Source organism: Acinonyx jubatus, chromosome B1, assembly GCF_027475565.1.
Source record: "Acinonyx jubatus isolate Ajub_Pintada_27869175 chromosome B1, VMU_Ajub_asm_v1.0, whole genome shotgun sequence".
NCBI lineage: Eukaryota > Metazoa > Chordata > Mammalia > Carnivora > Felidae > Acinonyx > Acinonyx jubatus.
The window spans coordinates 180,188,553-180,210,002 of record NC_069382.1 but is presented as its reverse complement, the minus strand read 5'-3'; the positions used below and the strand labels follow the sequence as shown (position 1 = coordinate 180,210,002).

Sequence of the window (21,450 nt, the reverse complement as noted above, 5' to 3'; positions counted from 1 at the left end):
AATTTCCATCGATTTGTATCATTTGTAGAAGATACTGCGGGCGCTGAAGGTATTACACAGTAGGAATTGTGTCCCTTGCCTCAAATAGCTTATGACCTAGCTGCTTCTAGAGCAGCTATAAATTTCAGAACTTGAGGGAGATGTGGGGAAAGTGTAACTAAGCCCAAGTCACCCTAATATTGCGTCCCTTTTTGCTGCTTGACGGTTCACGAAGTCATTCACTGTAAGCTTCCTAATTAAAAGTGGCTTGTCCTGACTAGGATAGTCCTATCCTTGGATCCTTAATAAATATTTGTAGAAGATGAAAATCATAATAGTAACACCTTCACTCCTGACTACCCTCACCTGCTTGTTCAAATGTTGCAATAGCTTAACAGAGTAAAGAAAAAGGGGTTTTGCAGGAAGAATATAAGGGTTTTGGGGGCGCCTGGGTGGCTCAGTTGGTTAATTAAGCGTCTGACTTCGACTCAGGTCATGAACTCACAGTTTGTGAGTTCGAGCCCGCACCAGGCTCTGTGCTGACAGCTTGGAGCCTGGAACCTGCTTCAGATTCTATGTCTCCCTCTCTCGCTGACCCTCCCCCACTCACACTCTGTCTCTGTCTCTCTCTCAAGAATAAACATTAAAAAAATTTTTAAAGAATATAAAGGTTTTATATGATAGCAACCTGCTTTGAGAGGCAGTATTTAGAAAGATACAATATATACTTACATTTTTGTAGAACATCAAAATATGCCTACTGTCTATTAACTCATTTGTCTCTCGGATTTTTTTTTTCATATGTCAACAATTTTATCGTAGAAAAGTTAGAAAAGACAGACTTGTTTTTTTATTTTCTAAAAGCCTATAATCAGGAAAGAAATAAAATTAAACAGCAGAGAGGGAAGGTAGAAAAAGATGGTTGTTCCTAAGAAGAAAAAGAGACTCAACCAGAGATATAAACAGAGAGAGAGACTTGAAGAAGGAAGGTGGTCCTTCATCTAAGTGCTCCGTGCAACTCAAGCTGGTGGCTATCATGTCATTAGGAATGTTGACTACTCTTATAACTCTAATCTGGTTTTGAATTTTCCAGTTTCTAGAAAGCAAAAGACCTTAAAGTTGGTTAAGAATCTTGCCACTGGAAGATCCTTACATGTCCGGTTTTCTTTGGATCTCACAAATTTCTCTGCATTTACTCTAGACATGATTGTTAAACGTAGAATTTTAGAGCTAGATGATATTTCAGAGACAGTGTTAGTTCCTCTGCATGACAGGCAGTTAACTAAAACTCAGGAAATTCAGTGACTTTCCTGAGGTGACCCATCTGGTTTATGTAAGCTGGTCACTTATCTTTTTAACAGATTGGATTCTAATATACAGGATGAAGTTGTTTCAGGAAGGACATAATCTGCTGACTTTCTGAGACCATCCTAATTTGTTCTTAAATTTAGTTTTGCCATCTGCCCTGTTCTGTTTTTGTAACATATTCAAAGTTTTAGTTTTTTAGCATTATCAATAGAACGTTAACTGGATATATATCAAAAACTTCTAGTTTGTTTTTCTCCAGGTATTAAAAAGCATATATTTTTTTTTATTGGCTACCATCACTAAGTCTTTCTGACAGTCATGAACAGAGTTGAAGCAAAAATAGCAAACCTTTCTATTTTCGTTTTTAATCCTCTGAAGCTTACCTAATAACTCAGTGGGTATATTAATTGAAAAGAAACACTTTTTTTTAAATCTTTTTTAGGTGTAATCCCTTTTCACGGATTTTCAATGTATGGTAAGTTGGGCTTTAAAATATTCACTGTTTTTATTACACTTAAAATTAAAGATGAAGATCACAGTTTATACCACATCACCCACACGCTTACCAAGTAACTGTACACATTTTTAAATATTGAGTTTAGTATTTGTTTATACCGCCAATTAAACTTTTTTAAAATAAAGGGTCATCATACTTTCTCAGATGATGACTCTTGGCCAATTAAAGTTAGAAGACAATGTGGAAGTGATTTTGTGTTTACCATTCTCTAATCCAATGGAAACACGTGGGTTTTTAGTTCTGACAGGTGTAAAATGAGGTTGCTGAAATTCCCGAACAAATTTTAAACAAATAATAGGTGAGAAAGGATGTGAAGGGAGGGCCAACATTAAGTCTGGGTTTATGATTTCTCTAGACTAGTCCCAAGGTACATGTGGAAAACACGTGTGCAGGCTTAACAGCCCCGAATGCCTTTCTGGCCTCAAATGAGGCATCAAATGAGGAACACAGAAGCTTAATGAAGCTTAATGAAGATTAGCAAGAGTGCTCTACACCTTAAAACCACTTAATTTTTAAATTTTCACACATTACATAGAAACCTGTTGAAGAGCGTCGTCGCCAAAGTCGCTACCCACCCCCCCACCTGTACGCTAAACAGAAATACTTTAACGTTTTCCTTTTGTAAGGAGAATCAGCAACACATTAACCCTTTTCTTGGTAAAAGCCCCTCAGTGTTCAACATCAGACAATAATGGTGAATGACGTAATATAAAACTTCTAAGACCAGCATGCAGTGAAAAGGATTCAGAGGACCCAGGAACTTTGTACTATGCTACCCTTCGTGGTGTTGATCACAAGCTTCCATTATGGGGCACTCTGCTTTATTCTCTTGAGCAACCAATGTTCCATAATGTAATACATAATGTTACGATGTTTCAGCATACTTCTCTTTTCTAAACACATGAGGAATTTAAAATAGAAAAGCCCCCAGAAAGTTACTAAATGTTTACATCTAATAATAAAAGTGCTGTCTTTTTATCTATTTCAATTCCAGCTGCAAGAATTTTTCAAGTAAACAGCTTTTAAAAAGTGAACTTGAATGATTTGGAGGACATTAATGGTGTCAGGAAAGTTTAAATCTTCTAGCAACTCTTAGGGAATAAAATACATCATTGACTCTGAGTCTGCTTGTTCACACTTCTGGTCGCTTAAGTATTGGCTAAGGTTTATACACCAGAGGGGAGAATGTTCACTAAGGAAGTAGATGACGCAAAATGTTTGGTACAGAGTTTATTAACACTCTCTTAGAAATATGTGGTAAGCACCCACAAACACCTGGCAGCAACCACCCATTTAGAATACGAGAATAATCACATACCATCCCTGAGGAACTATAGTTAGTACTTTGCCACCTCAGTGTTAGTTACTGTAGTGCTTCAAAATTACAATACTTATCTCGTTTAAAAATGGATTTAAACTGGCCTTCCTCTCTCCCATTTAGGCAGATGAATGAAGTTATTGTAGGTATAGCATATCATGACTTCATAAGTAAATTCCTATGGCACAATATTTAATTGGATAAAAAGACAATGCGCAAAGTCATTTTTACGAAGGAACCAAATAGGGAGATGTGCTTTCGATAGAAAATAAACTCACGTAGATTTTTTTTGTATATTGTACATAATGGACTAAAGCATTTCCATTTCATGGAGAATTTCATAAGGAATTCAACACAAACGGTAGTGGTATCTTTAATAATAACTGATTGCAAAGGTTTTTGTATTATACATGTTTGTAAAAAAGTGCTCATTGAAAAATTCTTTTATTCCTTCACTGGAAATGACCTTTAGGGTTGCTGAACCCATAAAATCTTAAAATTCAGATTATAGGTTTTTACATATCAGTATCTTTAAAAGTTGAAGGAAAAAATATGCATAAAAAGGTAAATAAATTTCAAACCTTCACCTTGAACTTATAATAATACCATGTATTTGTGCCACATTGCTTTATCTTACGTTGTTATAATTAGAATATGAGTTAGTCTTTTTAAATATATAGAATACCTTTTTAAATATAGAGACTACCTTAATAAATAGCAATTTATTTTGGTGGTAAAATAAATTTTTAAAGTTTTTAAATGGAAAGTCACGGCTGTCAGCTTTTAAACATCTGTATGTATATAACATAATTTTTTTCTCTCTGTATATAAAGTAGGGGTTTTTTTAGACTCCCCTAAAATTGACCCTTCAGAAAAAAGTGCAGTCTCTCCCTTGCAACACTAGTTTTCGCTGATTCACTCGTCTGTAATACTGTGCACTGCCATGTAGCCCAGATCATTGAATGTTTGTATTTGTAAGAATTTAAAATTTATCATTTTTCCTTTCACTTTGTGAAAAAGAGGTGAGTTGCCTCATTGGTTTCCCTGATGACTTAAAGCCTCCTGCTCCAAGGGCATTACTGACAGATTATGGAGCCTGAGAATTTCTAACCTGTCCATTTTACATCATAGCTGAAATTACCCAAAAAGTAAGTCATCTTGTGTTAAAATTAATATTTAGGTAATACAGTTTTATGTGTCTGCATTATAAGTGCTTATGCTGCCTGAAATTCTTGAGGTTTGAAAAGATGAAAAGCACAACCATATCAGTCCAGAATAATCCTGTCTTATCAGCATCTGAGATTAGGACTTCCTGACATTCAGTTGTGGGGTCTCTGATTGAGTTGACCCACCCATGTTTAATTGCCAAGAGTTGGGTGCAAAGGAAGACGTAATTCAACATTCATTAGAGAAATGAATCCTCTGCCCGAGGGTTGGTTTATTGTGAATCTGTGAAAACTGTTTACACGATGCTGAGATATGGACCGATAGTCTATAAACTGTTCATCAAAATCTTTATTTTCAAACTGAACTAGTTGAAGACCATGATTCTACACACTAGTCACGAATTATCTTCTATTTTGCTTACCGGGCTTCCAAAATAAAAAACTTTGCAAAGCGGCCTGGATCCTTTGTGGAACAAGTGAAAAATGAATTGCCTGATTGTCACTCTTTACTATTTCAATTAAAAAGAAGAGAGACTTGACTTTCCGTAGTTTTTTCAAGTTACTTTGAATTTTTCATATCCCTAGAAGTGTAATTCCATTGTGCCATTCTTGTAGTCAGTTGGGATTACAGTAGTTTTTAACTACTCCTTTCTTTATAGCTTTTAATGACTGAACTTTTTACACGTGTATATGTTTCCTTTTCAACACGATAAAACTACATATGATTTTAGACTTGTTGTTGAATGAATATTACCATAATATAGATTTATTCTTTCATGTTTTGTTGACTTATTTTCTAAAATTTTAATAGTTCTACCATGCTATTGATTACTTTCTTTATTCTTTCAGTTGCACCGCTTTGTTTTCTGTACCATGAACCTTCCAAACTGTATCAGATATTCCGTGAGATGTATGTGCGTTTTTTCTTCAGACTACATTCCATCTCTTCTCACCCTTCTGTAAGTTCATAAACATTGGATCAAATTAGACTCTAATCTGTTTTCTTTCCTTAAGGAAAAGTCCCCTACTCGGTTACATTGTGAAGCAACACATTGTAATTTGTGGTTTTAAGCAACATATTTCTGTAGAATAAATGAAAAGAAAAAAATTGATATTTAAATACTTTTGGTGATAATGAAGGAGGAAAAAAGCCTTTATCAATTGCACTTACATTATCTTTTATATGTTAACAGAAAAAAAAAACATATAAAAATGTCTGTATTATTCACTTGGACAAGTATGCCTTCTTTGCACGCTGGTGTCCCCATCTAGGAGACGAGCTTGATATATTTCTGTAGTGCTCAGGAGAAGAGCACTTGGGTAGTCCTCGGCTCATGGCAAGTGTCCTGTAAATAAATGAGTGCTGTTTTTACTGTTGTTGTTGCTGCGATTATCATCATCATCATCTCTTCTTTGTTAATGAAAATCAAACATTTATCTGTCACTTATTTTTCAATTTCACATTTGACTAGTTATCAGTTACCATACTGATATTTTCTTTGTGTTTATTCAGTAGATAGCTCCGTTGACCTCAAAGTCAAAGAGGAGCATATCGGGAGTTGAACATTTTTATCTGTTTTATTTGGCCAGTCCTTTATCATATCTTTTTTTCCACCCATGAGCTTGAGTAAAAGCAGTATTTATTTTATATTTTTTTTCACCTTTGGGCCTGCTCTGGTTTACTTGTGGGTAATCTGACTGACTCTCCAGAAGAAACAGTAAATTAGAACGTATCAGGGCTAGCAGATTTCCCTAAAGAGAAGACTCTGTCCCTGCTGTTAAACTGAATTGCTGTTCTTTATCCCACCCCCCCAGTTTAACCCTGTGTATTCCTGTTCCACTTTCCTGTGTCTCCACCTTTGCTCCCATACATTGCTCATGAGAGCCAGCAGATAACAGAAATCCAGGATGTCTCACATGAACAAAGGAGGCACCACCAATTATCTTGGGTTTCTTCTCTCCGAGACAACTTGAGTTAGTGCTTATCTCACATTAATTTTTAGTCTAATCCGAAATATGCTAACAATTCTATTTTCTAATTACCTCATTTTTAGCCTCAGATTTCTTACTCTCATATTCTGTACCATTTTACGCTTCAGAGTTTAAAAAAAAAAAACAACTTTTTTTTAAGTGGCTGCCCGTTACACACCCACAGTGTCTGTCCCTGTGCAGAGCACTGAAGCTTGACGCCCAGCAAACCCTGGATATTCTTTCTCTGTCTCCGTGCTGACCCTGAGGTGTCCTTTTTCAGTGAATTGGTTGGGCCATCCCTGCCTCTGCCCTTTCTTTATTCAGTGGCAGTCATCTCCTTTTCTGGCTTGCAGCCAGACTCAACTATTTGGAACCACGACAGCCTTTTTTCTCTAGAAACTCACAAAGAGGATCAAAACTTCCTTACAAAGATCAACCCTGCGGAATGCTGAGCTACAAGAAAGACTTTATTCAGAGTTGTCAAGTAATGAACACACTTGAAAAGCCATCTGCTTAAATCGGTTACTTCTTGTCCTCTACAAATAATGCCCTTATAAAGGGTAGATTTCAGATACATACACAGATGTATAGTTCAGGCATAATGTGTATATGTCTTTATACTAAGTAACCAAACATTCTTGTTCGATAACTTCCTGATGCAAATTTCAAGCAGTCAGTAGTCCCTTTTCCCCTGGGGATGGATTTCAAAGAAAGTGAAAACAGCAGGAAATACTTTCCTTGATGGGTGAGGCAGCTAGAAGGGAAAGGACACACGGAGGCATAAAGTAAAGGGTGTGACTATAGTACCAGAGAAATACCTGGAAACTGGAATGGATCCAGAAAAAACTAGTTTGCTGGACCTAAGTGATAATACCGGGCTTACAAAGTAGCATGTTTTCTATAAAATGATGTTTTTCCTTGGACTCTGAGCATTATACACCAGATTATATAGGGAACACATTGTGTTAAAAAGGAGGTTCCTTGGCATATCTGTAATAGTAAGTATCCGTAAATAGGGAAAAATTTATCTTTAAACACAGTGTTAGAGATCATTAGTACATTTCCTGTTTTTGACTCTTAGACAATATACAAATATTTATGTTAATAATCTTTTCCTCATTTCCATTTGAATGATTTATTGGCAGAGTTCATTTTTAAATACTAAAATATATTTTTCTTTTGTGTTTTGTTATTATATCCAGGGTATTGTGTCCCTCTGTCTGCTGTTTGAAACTCTTCTTCAAACTTACCTCCCCCAGCTCTTTTATCATCTACGAGAAATTGGGGCTCAACCGTGAGTACCTTTCTTTCCTAATTGAAGAATAGATTGTTTGACATCAGAAGGTTCTCTTATATCATTGTAAAGCACTTTTAAAGATACAGTAATTCCTCAGAGAAATTAAACTAACAGTTTCTCCAATGAAACAGTAATTATCCGGTAGTAAAGTGTAGCTGTACAATGTGCCAAAAATTTTTGGAAGAATTCCCAAAATCCTGATAAATTTTTATTTGCGGGGATTTTTATGCCTGGTACAAGAAGCACCAAAATGAACTTATTTCCATTTATAATGAGAGGTGTTGGCCAAAACTGAGGCAAAAATTTGTGGATACAAATATTACCCAAGAACTGTGATAATAATAAAATTAAGTCAGTTTAGGCTAAATTTATCAGAGAACAACTTATTAAAGCTATATAAATTAAAGTTTGCTGTCTTGTTAAAGGAAACAGGTAAATTACCTAGCAATGACTAGTGATTTTTTTCATTCCAAAATTTGAAGATTTGTTCATTTACCTCAATATTAGTTATCAGTGAATATATAGGGTATCTCTGGACTTCCATATTATTGGTTCTCTTCTCTTTTTGAAATAACAATGTCTAAGGCAACAGAAGTTTCTAAATGATTGATTAATATTTTGTTACTGTCTTCCCCTTCATGCAACCAGTTTCCACTATTGGGAGGACATATTTGAAAGATGCATTAACTCTGAGATGGCAAAAGTAGTTAGTGGGAAATACAACAGTTTAGTATTTGTCATCCCCACACTTGAATCCACATCAGGTGGATGGATGGATGGATGGATGGATGGATGGATGGATGGATGGAGGAGTGGGTATGTTTAAGAGACAGACCAGGGTTTAAATTCTGTCTACTAAACTGTATAATCCTAGTGAAGTTAGTGAATTCATCTAAGTTTCATTTTCTTTCTTTAAATCAAGATAATTCAATTTCCTCATCTTTAGAATCAAGAGAATTCCTACCTCATGAAGTTGTTTCAATAGTGAAGGATTTTATATATATTCTTTCTGTAAAGCACCATTGAATTTCAGACATCTTAGATCTTAGAAATGCCATTTATAAAACAACATTTCATATCATCCACTGATAATACTGAGCTTATATCCTTTCCTTCGTAGCCAGTAAAAAACAGGATTCTGTTAATGTTTAATATTATAAAACAAGAATGTGCCAGAAATATTTTATATTGTACACAGGTCTCTTTTTTTCTTAAATTTGTAGTAAATTGACTTTTGTTTTTACTCTTGTGGAATGAACATTTGAATATAATGATGCTTTACCATGATTAAGATGTTTAGTTTACTGCTAGAAACTAAAATCTTAACTTTTTTCTAGCCTATTTATATACTTTAATCATTAAAAGGAACAAATTTATTTCAATGACTCATGATAAACATTAAAATTCTTATGCAGAAGAAAGTATTAAAAATTAATTATCAAGCTAGAAATACATTCTTAAAAGGCTTTTATGAATTGAAGGTTTTTAAATTAGAATTTAATTCTTTAATAGATATAGGACTATTCAAGTTATCGATATCTTCTTGAGTAAGCTTTGGTATTTTGTTCATTTTATCTAAGTTATCGTATTTATGGACATAAAGTTATTTATAATATCCCCTAATTATTATTAATCAGCCTTTTACTAGAATCACAGTGACAACACCTCTCTCATTCTCGAGATTGATATTTGTATCTTCTCTTTTTCTTGATTGTTTGGCTAGAGGTTTATTAATTTTATTCTTTGAAAGAAACATGTTTTGGTTTCTTTAATTTTCTCTCTTGTTTTTCTGTCTTAAATTTCATTGATTTATGCTCTTATAATTTCCTTCCTTATGTTTGCTTTAGGCTTATTTTGCACTTGTCTTCTTGTTTAAGGTTAAAGATCATTAGTTTGAGACCTTTCTTCTTTTCTGATATAAGCAATATTGTTGTAAATTGCCTTCAAAGCACTGCATTACCTCCACACAACAAATTTTGATATGTTCTGTTTTCATTTTCATTCAGTTCAAAACGTTTCTTAATTTCTCTTGTCACTTCTTTTTGACCATGGGCTTTATTAGAAGCATGTTGTTTAATTTCTAAACAGTTGTTTAATTTCTAAATATTCTAAATATTTCTGTTATTGATTTCTATTTTAATTCTGTTGCAGTTAGACAACATGCTTCATAAAATTTCAGTTTTTTACAACGTATCGAAGTTTGTAACGTGGCCCAGAATTTGATCTGTCTTGGTGAATATTACAAATACATTTGAAAAGCATTCATGTTCTGCTGTTGTTCAGCAAAATATTCTATGAATGTCAACAAAGTCAAGTGTTTGGTAATGTTCAAGCCTTCTATAAACTTACTGATTTTCTGTCTACTTTTTCTATTAATTTTTGAGAAAGAAATGTTAGTCTCCAATTATAATTGTGAATATGTCTATTTCTTCCTTCATTGATACACATATTTTACTTCATGTATTAGAGGCTCTGTTTTTAGGAGAACTGATCCCTATATCATTATTAATGTCTTTATTCCTGGCAATAAGTCTACTATATTTGATAAGGCCATCGCAGCTTTCTTTCAATTACAGTTTGTGTGGTGTATTCTTTCTGTCCTTTTACTTTTAACATATCGATTATCTATGTCTTTATTTTTTAAATGGCTTTCTTGTCAAAAGTGTAACTGGGTTTTCCAGTGTGTCAATTTGTCTTTTTATAATTGGTATGTTTGTTCCACTTACATTTAATAATTGATATTATTAGATTATAGTAATATCAATTGATACCATCTGCTATCTCGGCAGACGTTTTCAATTTGTCTTTTTTCATTCTTTTTTCCTTTTTTCCTGCATACTTTTTAATTGAGTATTTTTTTAAATAATGCATTAATAATTTTTAATATCTATTAAATTTTGAAATGATAATATTTGAGATATACTAAATTAAATAAAATACATTGTTGAGATTTAATTTACCCATTTCTTTTATTTATTTATTTATTCATTTATTAACGTTTATTTATTTTTGAGACAGAGAGAGACAGAGCATGAACAGGGGAGGGGCAGAGAGAGAGGGAGACACAGAATCTGAAACGGGCTCCAGGCTCTGAGCAGTCAACACAGAGCCCGACACGGGGCTCGAACTCACGGACCGCGAGATCATGACCTGAGCCGAAGTCGGCCGTTTAACCGACTGAGCCACCCAGACGCCCCTACCCATTTCTTTTTACTTCTTTTAATGTGGTTGTTAGAAAATTTTAACTTACATGTGTGGCTTTCATTATATTTCTCTTTTTTTGTTTTAATATATGAAATTTAGTGTCAAATTGGTTTCCATACAACGCCCAGTGCTCATCCCAAAAGATGCCCTCTTCAATGCCCATCACCTCCCCTCCCCTCCCTCCCACCCTCCATCAACCCTCAGTTTGTTCTCAGTTTTTAAGAGTCTCTTATGCTTTGGCTCTCTCCCACTCTAACCTCTTTTTTTTTTTTCCCTTCCCCTCCCCCCTGGGTTTCTGTTAAGTTTCTCAGGATCCACATAAGAGTGAAACCATATGGTATCTGTCTTTCTCTGTATGGCTTATTTCACTTAGCATCACACTCTCCAGTTCCATCCATGTTGCTACAAGAGGCCATATTTCATTCTTTCTCATTGCCACGTAGTACTCCATTGTGTATATAAACCACAACTTCTTTATCCATTCATCAGTTGATCGACATTTAGGCTCTTTCCATAATTTGGCTATTGTTGAGAGTGCTGCTATAAACATTGGGGTACAAGTGCCCCTATGCATCAGTACTCCTGTACCCTTGGGTAAATTCCTAGCAGTGCTACTGCTGGGTCATAGGGTAGGTCTATTTTTAATTTTTTGAGGAACCTCCACACTGTTTTCCAGAGTGGCTGCACCAGTTTGCATTCCCACCAACAGTACAAGAGGGTTCTCACGCCAGTCAGAGTGGCCAAAATGAACAAATCAGGAGACTATAGATGCTGGAGAGGATGTGGAGAAATGGGAACTCTCTTAATTGAGTATTTTTTATTCCATTTTATCACTACTGTGGGATTATTATTTATACCTTTTTTAAAACATCTTTTTTCATAGATACCTGTCTTAGTTCAGTCTGCTGTAACAAATTACCATAGACTGTGTGGCTCATAAATAACAGAAACTTATTTCCCACAGTTCTGAAAACTAAAAGTCCAAGATCAAGGTGATAGCATGGTTCAGTGAGGACCCTCTTCTTCAGTGAGTTCCAGTGAGGACTCTCTTCTAGGCTGCAGACTATGGACTTCTTATTGGACTTATTCTCCACGTGGTGGAGAGCAGAGAAGAGAAACAGGCTCTCTCACGACTCTCATGAAGGCACTAATCCCAACCAAGAGGGCTTCATCTTTTTCCAATTACCACCCTAGGGCTCCCCCTTTTTCCTAATGCCATCACATTGTGAGGTAGAGTTTCAACAAATACATGGCGGGTGGGAGGACACAACCATTTAGTCCATAAGAGTGCTCTGGGGTTTACAATATACACTCAAAAAAATTTGTTTTAATGTTTATTTACTTTTGAGGGAGAGAGAGAAAGAGAAAGAGTACAAGCAGGGGTGGGACAGAGAGAGATGGGGACAGAGGATCTGAAGTGGGCTCTGCACTAAAAGCCTGATGCGAGGCTCAAACTCACAGACCCCGAGATCATGACCTGAGCCAAAGTCAGGTGCTTAACGGACTGAGCCACCCAGGAGCCCCTACAATACCCTACAATATGCATTTTTAATTAATTACCTTCTACCTTCAAATAAACTCCAGCATGGATGGCTTTACTGGTAAATTCTGCCAGACATTTCGGGAAAAATGTTTTTTTCATCAGCCACTATCAAGATCTTTTCTCAGCAGCTTGATTCTGATGTATCTGGGCATGGATGTCTGTGCTTGGGGTTTGCTAAGCTTCTTGAATCTTTAAGCTTGTATCTTTTGCCAAATTTAGGACATTTTCAATCATTATTTCATCCAGTACTTTTTTCTGTAACATATTTATTCTCCTTCTCTTCTAGAATTCCAGTGACACAAATGTTAAAACTTTTGGTCTTATCCCAAAGGTCCCTGAAACTATTCACTTCATTTTCAATCATTTTTACTCTATGGTTCCGATTAGGCATTTTCTATTGATCTGTATTCAAAATCACTGGCTCTTTTCTCTGTCATTACCGTTTTGCTGTTGGGTCTATCCAGTGAGGGTTGTTTTCTGTTTTTTGTTATTTTTCAGTTTTAAACTTTCCATTTGGTTCTTAGGAAAACTCATAGAACTGTGCACTAATAAGGGTAAATTTTACTATCCATAAATTATACCTCAATGAACTTTATTTATAATAAACTAATTCTGTGCTGTACATAGAGGGGGGGAACAATGTGTGGTGCTGTTGTTCTATTAAGACACTGAAAAATACAATAAAATGAAACTAGTTGATCTTGATCATTTAGACATAAAAGACAAATGATCTTTTTTTAATTTAAAATATCTTGTGGCCAAAAATTACTCTGGCATTCATAAGCAGATATTCTTAAAGCCAACCAAAAAGTTTGATTTGTCAATGCTACTCCCTTTGTGTACCTTGGTATATTAGAATAATAGTTATCTAGTATTGAGGAATTTCTGAAAACTTGGGGGTCTTTTTGGTCTTAAGAGAATTAATACATCAAGAAAGGCAATCTTTAGATTCCTTTCTCTTGTTTTAAGAAAGTAGCACAGATATTTATCTATATAATATTGTAACAACTCCAGCAAAGAGTTTGGCTAACACTTCTCAGGAGCAGTTAAGTGATGGTAAGAATAGATAGTACAGAAATGTGAGGGAATAGTTTGTCTCTTAAAGCACCAAAGCTAACGAGTTCATTTCCTGATTTCAGAGATAAATTATTATTGTAACATAACCTACTTATAAATAGTGGGGTCTTGTATCTCTTAGGATTTTTTTTTTGTCAGTCAATTGAATTCTCCGGTTGTTCCCCTTTAAAATGAAGGGTTTGAAATCAGAAATTTATTTCTAAGGTCCCTTATAACTTCACAACTATTTGCCTTCAAAGACTCCTACTTCTTGTTTTATTTTATTCATCCTATGTAGCCTTTTGACTGAAACGTAGGAATACAACTTATTGAATTGGAAAAGTATGCAGCTACCAAGCATTTTTCCAGTATTTTGAATAAAAATTCAAATAATCATGATTCGAATGATTCAAACTGTTAAGTACTGTTGACTAGTAAGATCACCTCATTGATAACTAATTAGTAAAGACCCTGAAAAATAGCACATAGAAGTGAGTTTTCTAAAGGCTGAACTGTGACATAGCAGATATACATTTTCCCTCTTGATACATTGAGACCACTAATTTGAAGACTCATGGCTTCTCACCATTGCAGTTTTGCAGCTTTTAAGAGAGTACTTGAGATTTAAATGCTGAGGTGATTTCTAAGACTCACAAAGAAGTTAACTTAACCGTGGAATTGGTTGGCTCTTCTGACATTGTAAGAAAAAAACATTCACTGGTAAAATTTATTTTCTTTTTTCTTTGCCTACAGGCTACGCATATCCTTTAAATGGATGGTTCGAGCTTTCTCTGGATATTTAGCTACAGATCAACTCCTGCTTTTGTGGGATAGAATCCTAGGATACAACTCTCTGGAAATTCTTGCTGGTAATAAGTGCTTGTTTGTAAAACACATGTTGTTTCTATAATAAAGCCCCTTTACTTTCTTTTTTTTTTTTTTTTTTTTTTTTTTTTTGAGACAGGGAGAGACAGAGCATGAACAGGGGAGGGTCAGAGAGAGGGAGACACAGAAACTGAAACAGGCTCCAGGCTCTGAGCTGTCAGCACAGAACCCGACGCCGGACTCGAACCCACGAACTGTGAGATCATGACCTGAGCCGAAGTCGGATGCTCAACCGACTGAGCCACCCAGGCGCCCCAAGCCCCTTTACTTTCTGACATTCACCATCTGTAATTGCAGTTTGAGTCTATAGGTGTCTGTCATTTCTAATTCCTAAACATTTAATAGATTTACCTGCCTTAGAAGACAAGTACTGAAGTTCTGAGATCTAGATACTTCCGTGTAACTGCCCAACACTAGTGTATCCCGAGTCTTTCTTCTTTGCTCGGAGGAAAGTCCATTTCTCCTCCCCTGCTTTGCGTTTCGCCAGGGCTTACTGTCAGCTGCTGTGAGGTCAGCACAGCAGAGCGTAGGGATACGTCAGTCCTACTCCTGGCGTCTCTACCTTCGCACGTGTTCCGAGCCCCTTCTCAACCACGGCCTAAAATCTAAGCTGACACGGAGCCTCCCTGCGAAGTTGAAATCTCAGCTCTTCTGGACTTGAGTTTGAGTTCTGGACTTGAATGCAAAACCTTTTCCTTTTCGCTAACACCCTCTGACTCCTGGTGGTTGAGTGTCCCCTTTTAGGTATTCTCTTCAGCCAAAAAAGATTTCATCTGTTTTTTCAGGAAGCCACAGATTGATCTCTTATTATAATTAAGCGGGTCTTATAATAGAGATACAAGACAACTGTATGATAATTCATAGGGCACAGATTTCTTGTTAATTATATTATTTTGCTTATCTTATACAAAATAATCTCAGTTATTTTAATCATTGGGATTATTAGGAAATTCAAATAAATAGCACAAGGTTTTCACAACAATGGATGGAGAGCAGAAAAGCTGGCAGAGTGCCGGGTCCAACCTTCTCCAGTTGTGTATATTGAATAAATTATCTAACCTGTGTGAGTCTTCATTTCCTTACCTTATATTGATAGCATTATCAAGATCCCACTCTGGGTAATTGTGGAAACAATGCTTCATTGAAGAAGTCCCTTTTCTTATAGAAGATTCTTTAGGTGCCATATTAACATATTCTTGAATGCTGAGAGGTCAAGAATAATAGTATGTTAATTCAAAAAGCAAAATTAGAGTAATAATAAAGTTTCTTGAAGAAAAACATCACCCTTGGTGTAACCAGAGACACCACTTAATGGTGCTGCTAACAACTCCCAGTATCCTTCTGTCTCAATTGGATTTTGAGCCCATACAGATAGGCGTGAGGAAAGAAGGGTCTGCCCTCAGCTGTCTTGGCTGAATGGCAGTGATGTATAGAATCTACAGGGAGAGGAATCCTAGAGGGCATCAGGTATGATTCTTTTAGATGTTTCTGACAGGCGGTCCTCACCCTCTGCTTAAACACTTCAGTGTTGGGTTATCCTTGTCTGACGAGTTAGCCCATCTCACTTCTGGATGACATGACTTGCTAAAATGTACTCCTGTTAAGCCAGGGTTATCATCATGTTTTTTCTACCCTCGCCTTTCCCCAGAGCCTTCTACTTTCCAGGCTAAGAAGCCTTGTTTTCTGCTACTGTTTCTCAGGCAACAGGATTGTAGACTTTCCAGCAAATAAATCTCCTCTTGGTGTATTATAAATTTTGAAGAGTGTTGTGTTTAGTTGCTGTTGTTGTTGTTTATCATTTCAAAATATTAGAGCATGTTAAAGAAAGGGGGCTCAGTATAAGAAAGTACTTTCTAATAATTAGGATTTTTCGAAACTAGAATGGGCTTTTTAATGGTCACCTGAAGGTTAAGAGGTTTTCTACTGTGAAAGAAATGTGGAATTGAAAGACCTTTAAGCCCTCTAACAATTTAAATGTTCTCATTCTGGGACTTATCACCCCTCAGCAAACTTATGTGAAAGAGAAATAAATGAATGTAGGCTAACGCATTTCCTCGAAGCTAGGCACCCTGCTGGAGCTCAGAACATTAATAAAAACGTCGTTACTGATGAACAGGTAGAAATGCACTCTGCACCGGTTTCCTACTTTCCCTGAACGGTTTTTAAAAAATCAGCAGGGAAGAATTACGGAACATGTAGAAATGGAACTAGACTCCCCTCCCATGAATTCAGATCAAGAGCCAGAGGATGGATAATTTCATGTAGGGGTACCCAAACTCATTGTTATTATTTCAGACATTTGGGGGGATGAATATTTTGGGACCACCTTTTTTGCCCAAGTTAGTTATTATATAGCCTTTAGAAGGTTTTAGTAAATATTACTAATTTAGTAAGTATTACTAAAAATTAATTATGAATTCATGAGGGTCTTTTGAGGAACAGTTTAAAGCAAAGGTGCCTGAATGTTTGTGATAGAGTTGCTTAGAATTAACGAGCATAGCTTAAACGGCCAAAAGTAAATGTTAGAGTCTCTCTACTTCATGTGAAGCATGGTTGCAGTTGAAAATATCCCAAAGTGGAGAGCTTTTCTCCTTGGCAAACAGAAGTGTTCTGCGGAAAGGCTGGGCAAATCAAACATGAGGCAGACGCAAAGGAACTTCTGTGATGTGACACCAAGATAAATAAAGGTTATGAGCACATAAGCACTTGGATGCTGAGGTCAATTAGTGGCCTGATCTTTTTTCCCCCCTCTTATCTACCTTTGGAAAAACAATTTCCCGCCATGTAAAACTCTTTCCTGCTACAGCAGAAAGTTTGGCCATCCTGTCAAGCCTTCACCAACTCTGTTAAATTATACACAAAAAAGGAAGTAGCCATCATACTCCTTAGCTTCTCAAATGTCTCCATTGTCAAAATGATTCTAGATATTAGGAAAACTATAGAGAAGTTGCTGGTCGAAAGAAATTATTTTCTTTGATACTCTTATAAACATAGACACTCAGTGATGCTAAAGTACTTAAGTTTTCTCCTTTTCAGTTAAAAGGTAAAAGTCTTTGTCCCTGATCTCTTGCATCCCTTGTTACAAATTAAATAATCCCATCTGATTTGGCTTTTTTAAGTTTTGTTTTACCACTACCATCTTCCCCCCACCCCCCACCCACCCCCAGAATTTTCCTGCCTAACTAGTTGCAATGCTTTTTTTTTTTTTTTTTTTTTTTTTGCCAGACTGTCCAAAATCTGTTGTACCCTAAAAAATGCCTGTGTTTCCCAGTCTGGTCTGGTTGCTCTGTGCCTCTCTCTGGGAAAATTAAGAGGTCTGGATGTTGACGTCTACTCCCAGGATCATCATAGCTTCATCCTTCAGGCCATCTCTGGAAAACCATTCCGAAGGGCAGCAGAGAGGACTCATAGGAAAGCACCCAGATTTTCATGTCAGGGAAGACTCATTACTACTTACCTTCAGTCTAAGTGCTAAGAGTGGTTAGATGCTTAGGCTCCAGAGCCAGGGTTAAGTTCTCACTCCACTGTTTTCTACCTGTGTGGCTTTGAACATGTCATCCAAACTCACTGGGCCCCAGTTTCCACCTTAATACAATAGGACTGGCAATGGTTCTTAACTCAGAGTTGGTATGAGAAGTATCAGTAGCACTGTTGTGATTCCCACAGTAAAAATGTATTTTAAATTTGTTTTTTCAACATTTATTTATTTTTGGGACAGAGAGAGACAGAGCATGAACTGGCGAGGGGCAGAGAGAGAGGGAGACACAGAATCGGAAACAGGCTCCAGGCTCTGAGCCATCAGCCCAGAGCCCGACGCGGGGACTCGAACTCACGGACCGCGAGATCGTGACCTGGCTGAAGTCGGACGCTTAACCGACTGCGCCACCCAGGCGCCCCTAAAAATGTATTTTAAAAAACTATCTATTTGGATTAGCTCTGCCAGAAACTCAGGAGCCAGTCTTTCAAATAATTTTGAAGATTCCTTACCATTGATTTCCTAAATTTCAAGGACTTGTGGGGTAGAGAATAAACTACCACCACTGGTGATGGAAGAGAAAAAAGGGGGGAGAAGTCAAGAGCCATCCTTAGGCTTGTCATCACCTTGTCAGGGCACCCACCTCTCACATGGGTCCTTTCGCTGGCCATGATGATGCACTCCCACATGTGGGGCTTTGTGGCAGATTAGGTAAGAAGAAAGATTACACGTTAGCCTTACTTTCTTTTCATAGGCATATGCAACGCACGCAAACGTTGCTTTCCACTCCATGTACATTATTGACCTTCAAGGTGTCCTATAATTGGTTTTTCAAAGTCTCAACTTCGTTTTCCTACAGCCAACGGTAATGTAAATTTCAGGATCAGTCCACAGCAGCTGTCCCCACGCACCTATCCACTTATGACACTCTAAGAAAGTCAATGCTGACTGTAAGAGTATAACAAAATATTATAAAAATATTTTTTTAAGAGAATGCTTTATTGCCACATTTCTATCGGGACCTCTTGAGACATATGAAACGTGATCTGATAAACTTGAAAATACAGTCTCCGTATAACTTTTCAGAATCCTGTTGCGTTAGTAAAAAAACACCTGCGTCAAATAAACCTTTAATTGTAAGTAATCATTAGATCTCCGTGCCAGTTAAAAGCTTGTAATTTAAGTTACAGGCATGAAAGAAATCATTTCTAAAAACGGCTCTTTTAAGACCACTGAATTTTCCTTTTTCCCCCAAACTATGGGATTCGGCTTATCTATCCGCCGGGCACTCTGTTCTCCGGAGGAGATCATTTCCCTTCGTCGCAGGACCTAAACTGCAATGCATGCGTGCAAGTCACGTAAAGCGCCAGTTCTGGGCTCTCCTGGGGGGTTGCGGGCACAGCAGTAAATTTGTCGGGCTGATGAGTAGGTCAGCAGTTGAAATAGTGTGCATTCTTTTCCAGTCCTGGCAGCTGCTGTGTTTGCTTTCCGAGCAGTGAACCTGATGGAGGTGACATCACTGGCTGCAGCTGAAGTAAGGATAAGTTTCACTGGGACGGGATGGAAATAGTTCCTGAGAGAGTGCCAGGCTTGGGCACTTCAGTCTCAGATGCATAGGACACACATCACTCATAGCCTCATTTCTTCACTTGGGTAAAGCCTATAAGTTTCGAGCTAAGGAACATTAAGTATTCAAGATTCCTTAATTAGTTGAGAACAATCTTCTTGTGAAGGAGTCACACACAAGATTATATAGGAAACCATTATAACTGTTACGGGAAACCAGACACCCAGCAGTTGTGGTAGAAACTATTGGAGCCCAAGTTGCAGTTTCTTATTGCACACGTCCACATGTTCTGCTAGAACAAAGAAAATCTAGTCAGGAGAGTTAAAGAGCATGCGTTTGGATGATACAGTAAAGATACGTAGGCGCTTTTTTTTTTTTTTTGGTCATTTAAAATAATGAGTTAATGTTTTAATGTTTCTTTTCAATGGTATAATTTATACCTGACACACAGTTCAATTAAATAGCGGCTTACCATATTACTCTATTTGTTTTTTCTCATAGAAATTTAAATGATACCCTTAAAATAGCTGCCGACATTCTTTGCTTAAAGGGAAAAGGATGTTTATGCGTCTTGCAACTGAATAAACATTAGTTCCGTCTCAAAAACGATTTCCTAAAGCCAGATACTCCTTATACTAGTATAACGGGACCAAGATTCATAATGTACGTTTATTTATAGAAGCAAGTTGAAATATTAGACCTCTTATAAACTCATGCTACCTTGTATATTTGAAGAAGGCTCAAGGCAAAAGTCCAGGTTGTTTTCTACTGCACGTTTTAGCGTTTTGCACATGTTCTAACATTAAGATATTGAGAAAAGCGAAGGGAGGTCGTAGCTTCAGGACAGGTTTTTAGGACGAATGTGAAGAACTCAGAAAGTGTGTCAAAGCCAGAATTGCATGGCAGTGGTGTTTCTGTTGTGCTGTATTTCATAGGCTTCCTTTTGCCAGTTAGAATACTGACATTAACAATTCTTTTTGTTTTGTTTTTTTGTTCCAGGCAGTTCTTGCTGACCTTTCTACCTTAAAAGTTATGCCTCTTCTTCAGATTTTTCTGTTTGCTACTGTCACCTGATCTCCTTCAAGGTCACTGACAACACATCTAGTTTTTTTCATTAGAAAATAATCATGAACTATGCAAACTCTGCATAAAACCAAAATTAAACTTCGCATATAAGCCAATAAAGATCATGTTCCCTCTTCAGTTAAACCTAAGTCGTTTTTCACTTTTTGAAACAAAGCTCTGCGCACCAAATGTTCCACTGCATGCTGCTGATTTTCAAGAGAGAAGCAATAGACATAACTTCTGCTAAACTGAGCATACTATATATATAATCCTGACTTGTAAAAGGCATGTAACGATATATGCAATAAGAACTAAAGATACTGTAATAAACTTGAAGAGGTAATGTAGCCTCTGGGACAATTTTCTTCCGTCAGTTTGTAAGTTTATCTCTAGATAATGTATCATTTTGTCTTATGAATTGTTCTTCACTCAGAGCCAGGGGTGGAGTAGAATGTGGGAAGACTGGAAAAAGGTAATGGAATGCAAGTGTGCTTTGGTGTTCTTAACACCTTTTGTCTCACCAGTGATCTTCTAGATCCCTTTCCACTTTATTTCTCCCTTAAAGGTCTCTACTGGGGAAGGTCAAATAACAGTTGTCTCCATCTGACAATATTTATTCATCACTTTCCGAAAAAAGAAAATTACGGAGTGATCCCTTCAAACTTCTCAACCTTCCATCTCTTGCCTTGAAGACTTGACCCTGCTGAGGCCTGTTGCCAGGTTCTCCCACTTTGGACGTGCGCAAAGAGGGCATCACGGATTCGATGAAGGGAATGAAAAATCAAAACCGTATCCAATTTTGCTGAATCTTTGTTTAACAAGATTTGCTTCTAGGGCAGAGCATCTGAGGAACTAGAAGTAGGTACTATACGTTCATTTTGGAACTGAAGACGCGGGGTGCCTAGGTGGCGCAGTCGGTTAAGCGTCTGACTTCAGCCAGGTCACGATCTCGCGGTCCGTGAGTTCGAGCCCCGCACCAGGCTCTGGGCTGGTGGCTCGGAGCCTGGAGCCTGTTTCCGATTCTGTGTCTCCCTCTCTCTCTGCCCCTCCCCTGTTCACGCTCTGCCTCTCTCTGTCCCAAAAATAAATAAAAAACGTT

At 37.0% G+C, this 21,450-nt stretch overlaps 1 protein-coding gene across 4 annotated transcripts in view; it reads left to right on the top strand.

Annotated features, from left to right (window-relative positions):
- The window catches only part of TBC1D19 (TBC1 domain family member 19), a 145,405-nt gene extending 124,910 nt beyond the window's left edge, over positions 1-20,495 (top strand). For all 4 annotated transcript variants that reach the window (XM_053217483.1, XM_015072411.3, XM_015072412.3 and 1 more), the window contains 6 exons: positions 1,730-1,762; positions 5,138-5,247; positions 7,462-7,553; positions 14,113-14,228; positions 19,183-19,253; positions 20,286-20,495. In XM_053217483.1, the coding sequence (XP_053073458.1) occupies positions 1,730-1,762; positions 5,138-5,247; positions 7,462-7,553; positions 14,113-14,228; positions 19,183-19,253; positions 20,286-20,360 (497 nt within the window). In that variant the 3' untranslated portion in view covers positions 20,361-20,495. The remainder of the gene's footprint in view (positions 1-1,729; positions 1,763-5,137; positions 5,248-7,461; positions 7,554-14,112; positions 14,229-19,182; positions 19,254-20,285) is intronic.
- The last annotated feature ends 955 nt before the right edge of the window (positions 20,496-21,450 follow it).